Here is a 12,610-nt window from a genome sequence, read left to right as displayed (position 1 = left end):
GGTTCCACATCTCCTTTAGATACACAAAACCCCATGCTCCTAATGTTGAGCTAGAACTATTGCTACTGTGGAATTCGCAATCACACAAGTACTTCACCTTCCAAAAAAGCGGCCTTCAGTTCCCTTTACTCATAACGGATCTAACAAACTCATTTGAAAAGTCGACTTGCTAAATCAGGTCATATAGAACACCAACACATAGAAAAAGGGCAAACCAGTCCATGCTCCTTATTGTAGTTAATGTTCAACCATTAACCAAGCTTCTTTACTTTATTCGATTAGGATTTAAAAATAAATAAATAATAATAGTAATAATAAAGGAGGAGGAAAAAAGCACAACCTTTTCAATGTCCAAAAATGCCAAGTGGCTATTTTTAAAAAGGATTAGTTGCTATGAAAACCTCAACATTTTAGACTTTATCACGTGGATAGCATACTTTGATTTATATGAGAGCTCCTCAATTATTAGCGTTTGTAAATAAAGACATGTGCAACCAATGCATCATCAAACACGTCTACGATTCATTAATACATTGAAAATGAGCAAACTTATTATAACCTATGTGGTACTCGAACAACTTTCATATACTGTTGTGCATATATATTAACTTTTCAAACTCTTTAACGAAAGAGGGAACATTGTACCTTTTATGACTCAATCCCAATCTTGTTTCTTTCAATCACCCCTTATAGGCCCTTATAGGCGACAAGCACCTAAAAGGATATGCCCAAAAAGGTGAAAATAGAGAACTGTCCGTTAGGGCCTAAAAACTATTCAGTGTGTTTGGTTTGAGTTTTTTGAATTAAGTTTTTTGAAAATTAAGTTTTTTGGTTTTCGTGTTTTTTGTTTTTAGTGAATATTTTTTAAATTTTAAACACTTTTTTTTACTTTTTAGATGCACCTTACTTAGATGTATCTAAAAAGTAAAAACATTGTGAAAAAATATTTTAGAAAATTAATAAATACATAACAATACAAAAAATATACTGAATTCTCGTATTTTTTTTGTATTTTGTGTATTTAGTGAATTTTTAAAAGGTTTTCTTCACAAATTTTTTACTTTTTAGAAACATTTAAGTTAGGTATGTCTAAAAATTTTAAAAATTGCTCAAAATATTAAAAAAAATCAGTAAAAATAAAAAAATACGAAAAATAATAAAGTAAAATTTTCTGAAAAGTGTTTTTTGAAAAGTGAAACCATGCATAATTATTAGTGTTGCATAATTGCAATCTAAGTTGCGTGCATTTGGTTGAACTCTCATGGTCCTAATTCATTTTTTATATGAAGAAATCAGATTCTATTTAATAGGGGTATGTTTTTTCACACAGGCCAGCTTTTATCCCACACGGTGGTGTGCAATGGTCCAACTAAAAACCCTACAAGGTGTGCGTCCATGGGTAGTTTATATAAATGGTGTAAAGATGGTTAAAGTCCATCCACTGAAAGCTAAAACATCTTCAGTTGTACACACCAATAACCACTCAACAAATTAGCTGTCTTTTGTTATAAATGGTAGAAGTGTATCAACCCATTTAATCCAAGTGTAACAAACTGAAGCATTGTCAAGGCAGCCCACAAAAACAAACAATTTTAATGATTGGAACATTCAAACCAAGGAACTGCTATGTTGAGTCAATCCAATTATTCCAATCTCCAAGTCGCTATACCAATACCAGTTTTCCATGGCTTCTAAACTTGAAATCCACTCAATAATTACAACTATTTGGGTGTCTGGGAATTAGCTTTTTTAGTGGCTTTTTGGCCTTTTATAAAAAGATGTACAGAAAAAGTAGAGAGAATGATTTGACTTGTAGTGGCTTTTTGACTTTTTGGCTAAAAATCAATGTTCCCAAACAAGCCCGTGTTCGAGGTCAGTAAGTTAGAACCAAAGACAGCATTCTTGGTTCCAAGGAAACATGTAACCAAGCCACAGGAGTAATTACTACCAGACTCGACCACTACTCTCAATGAAATGTTCCAACCAAATAGATATTGAAAGCACATAAAGAACATTTCTAAAAATGTGTCTTTTTTTTTTTTTTTTTTTTTTTTTGAGCGACAAAGCTTGATTCGACGGAGAGAAGACAAAATGAGAAGGTTTTTACTTGGCAGACAATAAAAAATTAACTTTGTTCACAGAAAACAACACAAACCCTGATACAAGCACAAAATAAGTTCTAAAACAAGAATCCTATAAATATTATAACTCTCACATATTGAACTCATTGTGTGACTTACCATGTTTGATTCTTCATAAGCTCGGTCAATTACTTCACTGCCAAAGTAAATTCAGTAGATTCTTCATGTCATACAGTTCTGCATCTCTGCTAAGGGACCATTTAGTAACACCATTCATTTCTGTCTTCTTTATCTCACATGATGCTAAGAAATTAGATTCCGTACCTTCTAAAGTAAGACAATGCCAGATCTCTACTTTCTGAAGTTTTTTACATTTTGATAGGAAATTCTTCAGACTAACTTTTGAAATATGAACCATATCTAATCTCAATAGTTTCAGTCCCTTTAGACTCTTGGCAATTTCAGGAGACAATTGTTGAGTTAAGACCAAGCCTAACAATTCTAGGGCTTCTAGCTTCTTGCAGTTTATGCCTATCGCTTCAATGATACGAAAAATGTCATTATTGCATATAACTGGACCAATTGACATCTCCTCCATCCTGTTCCAGTAGCGGATTGCCCTTGACAATCCTTCATGTTTAATATTTCTCCCAAAAGGTAGGGAGAGTTCTCTGAGCTCCGGTGACCTACAATACGAACAATAAAATTTGTGCATAACTTACATGAATTATGAACAAAATTCTCTTGCACTGTTAAGATTTTTATGCTTTCTCTTGCAAATAGTCCAAGTCCTTCACTAGTTGCTCAAATCAAACCAGAAACATTTACTGAATAAATTAGCAAGGAGATTATTTCTCAATAAAATTAAGGGCACCGTGTTGTCTGAGAACTAATATAGAGGAAAGAAAATTCTAAAACTTTTTTCTTTTCAAAACGAAAAACGAAAAATAGAAAGTAATTTATCTATAATTTAAAAGTACAATTATTTAATTGTCTCCAGGTAACGGTGGCTTACTATTCCACTACTCCTGCAAGTACCCCACCCAATTAAAAGTTTTCCATTCCATGTATTTTACTTTGAGAGAAACAATATAAGCCAAATCAGTGAGAGCAATCAGAACACAAAAGGACAACATAAGTTGGCAGTTGGAAAGTACATATAATGTCTATCTGAATCATCAGTTGCCAAAGAAAAATTATTTAGGAAAAGAATTATTATCCGCAAGATTCATATGGTAGTATAAACGTTGCAATAAAATAAACAGGTCGAAGAAGGCATGTAGCATTATGAGCAAACCCTATTTGGTAAGCTAGTCATAGGTGTGACATGACTTCAATATCGTTTGAACTTAGAGAAAAGGCCAATTCTTATATTAAAAAAATCATTTTTTTTTTTTTTTTTGAGCTATCTTGAGGCTGTTTTTGCAACCTACTCTTAGATACGAAACCGAGGGGATTCTAAGACTTTAGAACATTAACTGCTTATTCTCCCACACATTAGAAAAGAATTATCTGTTTTAATCACCCACCCTAATACCTGCTTAATATTTCAGTCTAAGCTTAGTATCACATAGCTAACTAGATTTCTTTCCAACAAGCCTTGAGGCCCTTAACCTAGCATCCAAAACCCTTACAACCTTGTTGCATAAAAATAAAAAAAATAAACTCTAGCATCTTTTTCCAAAATTTCCACTAAATAATCACAATCAAAATTTCCTTATTATACACAAAGATTAAAAAAAAAATCTTCCATCTGTTTTCATTTTCAAAAGCCAAAACCAACAAGCTTTCAACAACCTTAACCCTCCACATAATGAATTATATATGCTGCTCCACATAATGAAAATATTATATTATTGGGTAGCACCCTGCCACATCACAAACAAATACACATCAAAGTAACCAAATAAACACCAGGAAATATAACACACATGCATATAAGGAACGAGTAAAAAATCTGTACCAGAGCAAGAAAAATAATAGAATTGCTCCGAAAGATGAAAACCCCACTCTTTCCACTGCCTCTCAGTAACTACCAAATTATTCTCTAACATTTTGACATCCCAAACAATTCCCATTTTTTTCAATTTTCTCAATTGTTGGTTTTCTCTCAAACAAATATATTAATTGTCCTTCAAACTACATCCAATACTTTCTCAAAGAAGTTATCAAATAAATTTTATGTTGCAAAATTGTTTACTCCATGCCTTGTAGTTTGATAGATAGCTGCCATATCTATGAAACACGGACAGACAAACTACCAAATAGATGAATACATACATCACATACAAACTACTGCGGAATTGGGGTGGCTGCTATGTGGGAGGCACCTGTAGCCACTGTTGCATTTGTATTCAATTTTATACTTTAAATCACATTTACCATTATTTTATTTTTTTTAGATACAAATGTAATTCGATGAAAGAGCTATCGATACCTGATCAAATTGATTTTTTGCAAGTATTTCTTCTCAATGTACCTAACCCCAAAATGGGCCTATCGGGCACACTCCAATTCCCATACCTTTCAAAGTTTTACAAGTCATTATCCAAATTCAGAATTTCCAAAAATTACAGCTTTTAGACAAATTTGGACAACCTGATCTTTTAAAAAAAAAAAAAAAACAAAAGCTAACTTAAACGAATTTCAACCGTATTTCCACAAAATTCAGATTTAAGACCAAATCTTTAGTTTCAATAACATTTTTATGCCGTTGGCATCAACTCAGTATTTAAATGGGGTTTTAGTTTAAGTTCCTGATATTGGGATTTTATAAGATAAAGTACCTACAACATTTTCTTACAAATTGGGGTCACTCAGCATTTACACAACAAAATTCAACACAAAAATTTCAATTTTCAGAGAAATTTCTCTGGTTTCACATAGAAATTTGATCAGGGACCTCTCCTACTACCTAAAGTTAGAGAAGAACGTTTCATTAATTTTCCCTATTTAAAATTTCACTAAATTGACACCAAAAAAATTGGGAAATTCTGAATTTGGAGAAATTGATGTACCTTTCCGCAAGGTAAAGAAGGTGATGATCAGTCAATTGAAGAGGCCCAGAAGGAAACACCATTCTGGTAATCGAAGTAACCCTAATACCATCTTCATCATCATCATCATCATCATCATCATCATCGTCACGTCTATACACATCCATGACACCACGAAGAAATTTCATCAGAAACGCCTTCTTGAAATGGGTAACTTTGGATCCAAACAGCCTCCGACAGCAATCGCAGTTGAGAATGGTAAAATGGAGGGTCTTGTCACCCTCTTCGCCGAACAAATGATCGAAACAAACGCGTCCCGAAGATCGACAAACCAAAGAAACGGTGGATATCAAGAACAAGGGTTTGAAAAGAGAGATTCCCATTTGGAAGAAGAACCCACCTCAGCATTGTTATTGTCGTTGTTAGCATCTCTTTTCCATTGGATTCTCTTGCTTCGACTGACCCCAAATCACATGATTTGATTTAAAAAAATATTTAAGACCCTCGCATCATTACGAATGAATTTAAAATTTATAAGTATCTAATATTACTCATTTATTAATGAGAACAAATTGCACATCAAATGTTCCCAAATTCAATACCCAAATATGACCAACCAACCTTACTCCATTTGATTTGGCCCCACTAGCCAAAGAAAAAATTTGAAAACAAAAAGAAAACAAAAAAAAAAAAAAAAAATAGGACCATAAAAAAACAAAAAATGGTGGCTACAATATCACACAACACTCAAATCTTTTTTTTTACAAATCATTTATACGATATTTTTGAGGATGTTATTTTATTCACCACAAACCTCTAATAACCCAGCACATAAAGGTCCTACTTCACATAATTCACAATACTGAAAGTTGCCTCGAGCATATCATCTAGTTAAAAGAAAAGATATACAATCCAATATATAGCATTAAGATGGTGTCTTAAGAACGGGATTTATATTTCCTACGAATAAAAAAAGCATATAGAAAAACTATTGAATGTTCAACAGGCTGGGAGTGATACGTGCAGTGCCTCAGCTGTGATTCTGGAGTGGGTTGCTGTAGAAAAATTATTGTTGGATCATTCGGATCAATATATCTGCCAAATGAAAAATCAAAAAAAAAATCAAGAATTATGGAACCACAAAGGATAATCTTCAACCATATCACTTGCCTTTTCTGGTAAAGGAAATCAAATTGAGGATCGTCTGCAGGCCAGCTACTAGGGGTCAGAATTTGCTTAAGAAGGCTCTCTCAGACCTCTTTCTTGATTCTATAGGTAGTGGTGTATGGTCATTCTTAACTAGGCTGATTTGTTTGGTTAATTCCGTTAACAAACAATACCTCAAACCTGTTAACAGCTATGTGAAGACATACCCTTCACAACTAACTTCTTAGAGGATTGGCCCTTTACGACAAGGAAATTGAGGCAATAAATAGGTCTGTGACGCCATTAGATGTTCTAGACCACCTTCAAGTTCTTAGGGGAGGTGTGAAGCTAGTTCCCGAGTAAGTAGCTAAAGCAAGAGGGCAAAGTGATTAACTCACTAATAGGACCTAAAGTCACTTACGCGTGTCTCATCATTTCATCCACTAGAGTTTGTGCTGCTTGCAAAGGATCTGCACGCTGCTCCTCCCTAGAAGCATATTGTTGGTTATATTGCCTCACTGACTTGATCAAGTTGAAAAATAGAGGGACAAATGTTCCACAACTGTCACGACCCAAAGCCGCCCCTATGGTTTAGCATCGTAACCGATCAGTAATCTGTGATTACCAAAGGCCTGCTTAATAGTAATGACATTAGTACAAAGTAAGGGACTGGCAGAAGCCAATCAGTAAATAAAAGATGTCCAATGAGCTGTGAAAATCTGAATGCAAAAAGACCTTTATGGACAAAGCCACATTCATAACCAAAGCATATATATACATATCAGATATACATAACATCCAGGTTAGAGACCTAATCCCTTCACCATAACTGTACAATCAAAAGTCTTATTCAGTCAATATAAAACAGAGACAAAAATGGTGAATCTAAAACACCCCAAAAACAGCCTTGGCTTAAGTGGACTTGAAACCTCGAAGTGAGGCACAATGGTTGGCTTGACAAAACATGAGCTTAACTCGACGCTCTAGCTCCGGTCCAGTTCCTGGACACCTACATATAAATATAAACAGTGAGCTAAAGCCCAGTGAATAACAACTGTGTAAAGAGGTTAAGAATGAATGTCCTTTCAGTAATTGAAACAGTCATTTGCATCAATAAATCAGTTATTCAATCAGTGACTAATAGTTCATATCATATCAGTCATTTAGAAACCATAGCAGTCATATGTGGTACATCCTATAGCCGAACAGTACAGTAAACAGTAGGTCTTAACAGACCGAACAGTCAGTTGATGGCCATCAAAACAATATGCAGTATCGGTTCCAAATATTGAAACTAACAGAGATCTTTATGACAGTAGCAATAACAGTACAGTACAGTGACAATAACAGTAACAGTAACAGTAAGTTGCTATGGACGCCACAAGTACAGTTCATAAAATATGACAAACATTCATTCAGTAAACAGTGTCACTTCAGAAAGCAGTACAGTCGTTCGTTCAGAAAATAATTATAATTGAACATATCTTTACAACATTGTTACTTACAGAGTACTGGGCTATAGGCAAGTTAATCAGCGTCCCTGGGTGCCAACCCTACAATTGCAAAACGAACATACACTAAATTACACACTTGGGATTAACATCTTAGCCCATATCTTAACTTAGTGTGGTTCTATAACATTATCCTCATTTAAGATGCCTTAAATATGGCCTAGGAATGCCTAGGATGGAATGAGGATGCAAAGATGTACTTTAAAACACTTTTCAAAATTTGCTGAAAACAAGGGTCTCGCTCGAGCGTGGCATTCTTCGCTCGAACGAGCTTACCAAAACAGAGGGGTCGCTTGAGCGTAAACTCCTTCGCTCGAGCGGTCTGTAAAAACATGAAAAGTACTAGTTGCTAAAATTATCCGCTCAATGCTCGTTCGATGCTCGCTCGAGCGTGAGACACAATCCTTCACTTGAGTGCAGGTCTCGTCGCTCAATCGTGCATCTGCGTCCACAAAAACCTGAGAGCTTGCAATCTACGCTCGAGCTAGCATTCCGTCGCTCGAGCGGAATTCAAAAAACAAAGGTGCTCGCTCGAGCGTAGAATCCTTCACTCGAGCGAGGAAGCCAAAATCTGGGTTTTCCAGATTTGCCTCCAAAGCTCAAACTATAGCGATCCCGGTTTCTTTTTTTTTTACTTGTTATCTGGACTTGGGTTCCGTGGAGCTGGTTGTTGAGAGTATGTTGTTTGCACCCTTTAATCCTTATATTGAGTCTTGGGTTGTGTTGGGAAGATTTGGAACAGGTTGGTTGAGCTTAGGAACCAAGTCTAGTTGCCCAGATTTTGGTTTGTCCGCTCGAGCGGGGGTTTGGGCGCTCGAGCGGGGAATACACCTATCCAGTATGTCCTGTGTAGAGTTGGACGCTCGAGCGGGAGTTTGGCCGCTCGAGCGGGAGTCTGTGAGTGGCGCTCGAGCGGGGGTTTACACGCTCAAGCGGGGCGACTGTTATAAAAATCTGAGATCCGACTTTCTGGATCATTTTTCATCTCCTTTTTTATCCTAAAACCCTAGAACCGACTTCTCTCTCTCTCTACTCACCTTCTCTCTTAGGTTTGATCTATTTAGAGTGTGTTTCTACCCCAGATCCTTTATTAAAAAGATAGAGTGAGTCGAGGGCTTCCATTTAATCTGAACGTTTGATGGTTTGGAGCACTTTGGAATTTGGATATTCATCTCCATCTTCTCCATTCGGGTTATTTTCTTCGAGGTAGGGATTTCCTACTCCATTTTATAAGTTTTGTTCTAAGTTTTGGTATTTTGATATGTTGGGGTTACTTTGATAATTTTGGGAAAAACCCTAGTTGTATTAATTAATTAATTTGTATAATTAATTTAAGGGAATTGGGGAATTTGGTTAAACTCATGAAATTGAGGAATTCATTGATTAAATGGTGTAGTTGGATAATTTAAATCACTCGCCTATTGAATTGTTGATATATTTATTTCCAAGTCTAGAAATAACTGTTTTGGGCTATCGGTGGAGGATAGTCAAGATTGTTGTAGACATTGCATGTGGATTAGGGATAACTGAAACTAATCACATTGGTTGAGTCATTAATTTTGACTGTTGAATTAATACAGACATTATGTGTATTGATTGTGTGGTGTATATGTTATGTGTTTACATACTTTGTTTTGTGTGGGAGGAGATAGGGGATGTACTCCACGGTTTAGGGGAAGATAGGGGATGGACCTCTAAACCGGATTTTGTTTGGGAGGAGATAGGGGATGGACTCCATTAGCATTACTTTTGTGTGTGCTTATTTATATTGAAGTGTTTTTATTGATACAGCACTAAAATGTGTATCAAACTGGAAGTATGAAGTGTTTTGATTTGAGCCTGAGTCTCATTTGTTTGTTGACATTGGAAGAATGTGAATCTGATATATATATAGTTCACTGTTGTAAATTTGGCCAGGTTCTGAGCCATATTGATAATGTTGGAAAGTAAAACATGTCTTAGACATTAATGTCATGAAACTGTATAATGATGTAATTGATTATCTTGGTTAACCGTCTATTGAATGCTATTGCTTTATTCAATGCTTATATTTGGTTTAGTATATTTCTACTGGGCTGTGGCTCACCCTATATGGGAACATCATTTTCAGGTTCAGGTGATAAGCTACCTCCAAGGACTTAATTTGGAAGGACTTGGATTTTGAAGACCTTTTTCAGTTGTTTGCTTTTATTTGTTAGTACATGTAAACATTCAAGCCTAGGGCTTTATTTGTATTTGAGTTAGAACTCATATTTTTGTGTCCAAGTGTTGGCTTGGAAAGATGTAAGCCCATAGGGCATTTACTTTGATATTACATGTAATGTTTTCATTTAGTAATACTCTGATGAATGAGATAATGAATTGTTTTCTTTTAATATTGCATGCCAATGATATATATATAATGGGTTTATTTTGAGGGCGTTACACAAACCAAGAATTAAACTTACCAAAACTCAACCTTTTGGGCCCATTTTCCGGAAAACACTTAGAAACCAACAGTATAACATGTTTTGAAGATCATTTTACAAAATCAAAACCCAAAGGTAAGCCAATTGAACACAAAATTAAGTATAAACATGAAGAACAATACAAAATCATACATGCATGAGTCCTCATGAATTCTAGTGCCCCAAAGTATGATCAAATGCAAACTTGAACTCAAAAACAGGGTGAATTCATGGACCACAACTAAAATATGAACATGCATATAAGAATTTCATGAAAACAACCTCGAAATTCTATGATATGGACATGCATGCATGAGTTCGCTCTCAAAACAACACTTTAAGCCAATTCTTGACCCAAATCACTAATTTCTCATAAACCATGCGTGTAACAACTCAAATTCATAATTAAGATGGTGAATTTCCTACCTTAGGTCTTGAATTTCAAGTATGGAAGTTTAATTTTGCAAATCTCCTCTAATTCCTCTAATTCTCCAAGCTAAACCTTGTTGAACCAATTCTTCTCTCCTACTCTCCTCTCTCTCTCTCTCTCTCTCTCTCTCTCTCTCTCTCTCTCTCTCTCGGTTTAGTCTTCAAAAGGATGAAGGATGACAAAATAAGGGAGAGTAATGTGTCAATAATTGAATAAATCCATTCAATGGCACACTTGTAAATATCTAGGTTCAATTAGTTTAACATTATTCAATCTAATTTAATCATTCTAAATCAAATCTTTATTAAACCTACCATAAAATCACATAAATCCTAATTAACATATAACACTAAACGATTTCTGATTCAGTCGCCGATAAGGCCTTCAATTCGCAATTCGAAATTAAAACATGAACAGATCATTCAACGACAAACAGATAGAAATGCCATTAAGCAACATGCCAATGAAATCAAGCTAGGATTTCATCTTAATCAATTACTTATCATGCTTAATCACAGTTTAACACTGATCAGAGGTGAGGGTTATTGTCACAACAACCCCTTTCCTTGAAAAGGATCTTAAAGGCATGAGTTGAGTACAGTGCCCTGTGCTGGTCATCTGGGATGACCTGGGATTGGTCAGAATAGGAATATGAGTTGTAATATTAAATGTATGAGGCAAAGTACAATGTGAGTGAACACGGAAAAACATTGTAGAGACTTGAAAAAATGAAACAAAAATAAAAAGTGTACTTACAGGCTCCACAAGTCTAGAAATATTGTTGCACAAGAATATTGGTTGGCTAAATTTTTCATCATGGATGTGAAGCAGAAAATAAAGCAAGTTACAGATCAGCATGAGGTGAATCTATGCTTCAATATAACACACCTAAAGATATCAAATGTGTACAAAACCCAGCATAAAATAACATTAACAGAAGTTTTAATTTCCTCACCATTGACTATACTTAACGAGTGTAATCCCAGTCACTTGGATCTAGTACTTTAATCCATCTTCTCTGTTCAACTTGCATAAACCCATATTCTTGCTTGAGGTTTAATGAAGTTGAGTCATTTCTAGAAGCCTCAACTTAAAACCTGCTTGACATCCTTCTTGTCCCGTAAAGTTGGATCAAGTCTAACAAGCACTTACCCATCTCAACATTTTCATTTCAGTCTTTTTTTTAATATGTTATTCATTAAATGTTGTTGGCTTTTTGGCTTTCGAAGGTTATTTTTGTAATTATGAGCGTGCCAGCAAGGATCAATCAGTCCTTACAGAATTGTAATTGCCAAACAATTATTCAAACGATTGTGTTATGGTTCTTTTAGCCTCAATAAAGAGGACTTTTACTGGTGGCTTACTGGTAGCTTGACTTCAGAGAACTTGAGCATAAAAACAGTCAAATAAACTGAAGCATTTCATTAGTATAAAAAACTTACAATGATCTTAGCTCCGTAGAGATTTACAGCGGCAATATACTCGAAAACTACTCCTACAAATGAAGTGTAGCGCAGGAACTTAAAGTACAGAAATGTAAAGAACAGGAAATAAAACTGGAATATGTAAAGTAAGACTTGTTTTCTTTACATTTCTTTCCGTCCCCTTCTCTGAAGTCCTTCCTACTATTTATACTCTCCGAAGATAACCATCGAACTGTATTTCAAACCGTCGAACTGCTCCTCCGTGATCGCTGATCATGCTACCTTATAAGTAGTTCCACTACGCCTTCACTTGCAGTTAGGCTTCCCTTCTATATTCAAATTTGAATGTGAGCAACCGTTGAAGCCACGTCACCGTACATCTCTTTGTTGATCTGCTGCTACTCAGATCTTATAACAACCAATATTAACTGCCACGTGTATGATCAGGATCGAAGACCTGACTGGTCTCCCCATATTACCCTTACTTTGCCACGGGTCGAATTGTCACTGGCTAGCACAAAATATGTAGCAAACATTACCCCCCGCACTAATATGCCCAAGACTTGGTGATATTA

General features: G+C 35.4%; 3 protein-coding genes across 18 annotated transcripts in view; 1 reads left to right on the top strand and 2 right to left on the bottom strand.

The window, feature by feature from the left end:
* LOC145788912 (F-box/LRR-repeat protein At3g48880-like) overlaps window positions 1–5,811 on the bottom strand; it is a 32,207-nt gene extending 26,396 nt beyond the window's left edge. For 8 of the 16 annotated variants that reach the window (XM_082886931.1, XM_082886933.1, XM_082886932.1 and 5 more), the window contains exons 1-2: window positions 5,099–5,809; window positions 2,241–2,767 (exon numbers count right to left, since the gene is read on the bottom strand). In XM_082886931.1, coding sequence (XP_082743057.1) covers window positions 2,275–2,767; window positions 5,099–5,460 — 855 coding nt within the window. In that variant the 5' untranslated portion in view covers window positions 5,461–5,809 and the 3' untranslated portion in view covers window positions 2,241–2,274. Of the gene's footprint in view, window positions 1–2,240; window positions 2,768–5,098 lie in introns of all 16 variants that reach the window. The other 8 variants (XM_082886944.1, XM_082886946.1, XM_082886947.1 and 5 more) reach the window with 2 other exon arrangements.
* Window positions 1–12,610, top strand: part of LOC145798634 (disease resistance protein At4g27190-like) — a 214,498-nt gene that overhangs the window by 88,021 nt on the left and 113,867 nt on the right. The window lies entirely within an intron of this gene.
* Window positions 6,016–11,469, bottom strand: LOC145798986 (uncharacterized). The gene is made up of 4 exons (XM_082888497.1): window positions 11,368–11,469; window positions 11,170–11,239; window positions 6,645–6,807; window positions 6,016–6,172 (listed from the first exon to the last, which is right to left on the bottom strand). The coding sequence occupies exons 1-4, from the start codon at window positions 11,467–11,469 to the stop codon at window positions 6,016–6,018; spliced, it is 492 nt and encodes a 163-aa protein (XP_082744623.1).

This window comes from Camellia sinensis, chromosome 9, assembly GCF_055761805.1.
Source record: "Camellia sinensis isolate YWXY chromosome 9, ASM5576180v1, whole genome shotgun sequence".
Classification (NCBI taxonomy): domain Eukaryota; kingdom Viridiplantae; phylum Streptophyta; class Magnoliopsida; order Ericales; family Theaceae; genus Camellia; species Camellia sinensis.
Note: the sequence above shows the minus strand (reverse complement) of the source record. Positions and strands in the feature narration are given on the sequence as shown.

Coding starts and splice junctions, on each gene's coding strand:
- LOC145798986 (XM_082888497.1), bottom strand. CDS start 11,469: ATGCTGATCTGTAACTTGCTTTATTTTCTGCTTCACATCCATGATGAA. Junction 6,808..11,169: donor GATCCTTTTCAAGGAAAGGG/GTTGTTGTGACA, acceptor GCTAAACCATAG/GGGCGGCTTTGGGTCGTGAC. Junction 6,173..6,644: donor GATGAAATGATGAGACACGC/GTAAGTGACTTT, acceptor TTCATTTGGCAG/ATATATTGATCCGAATGATC.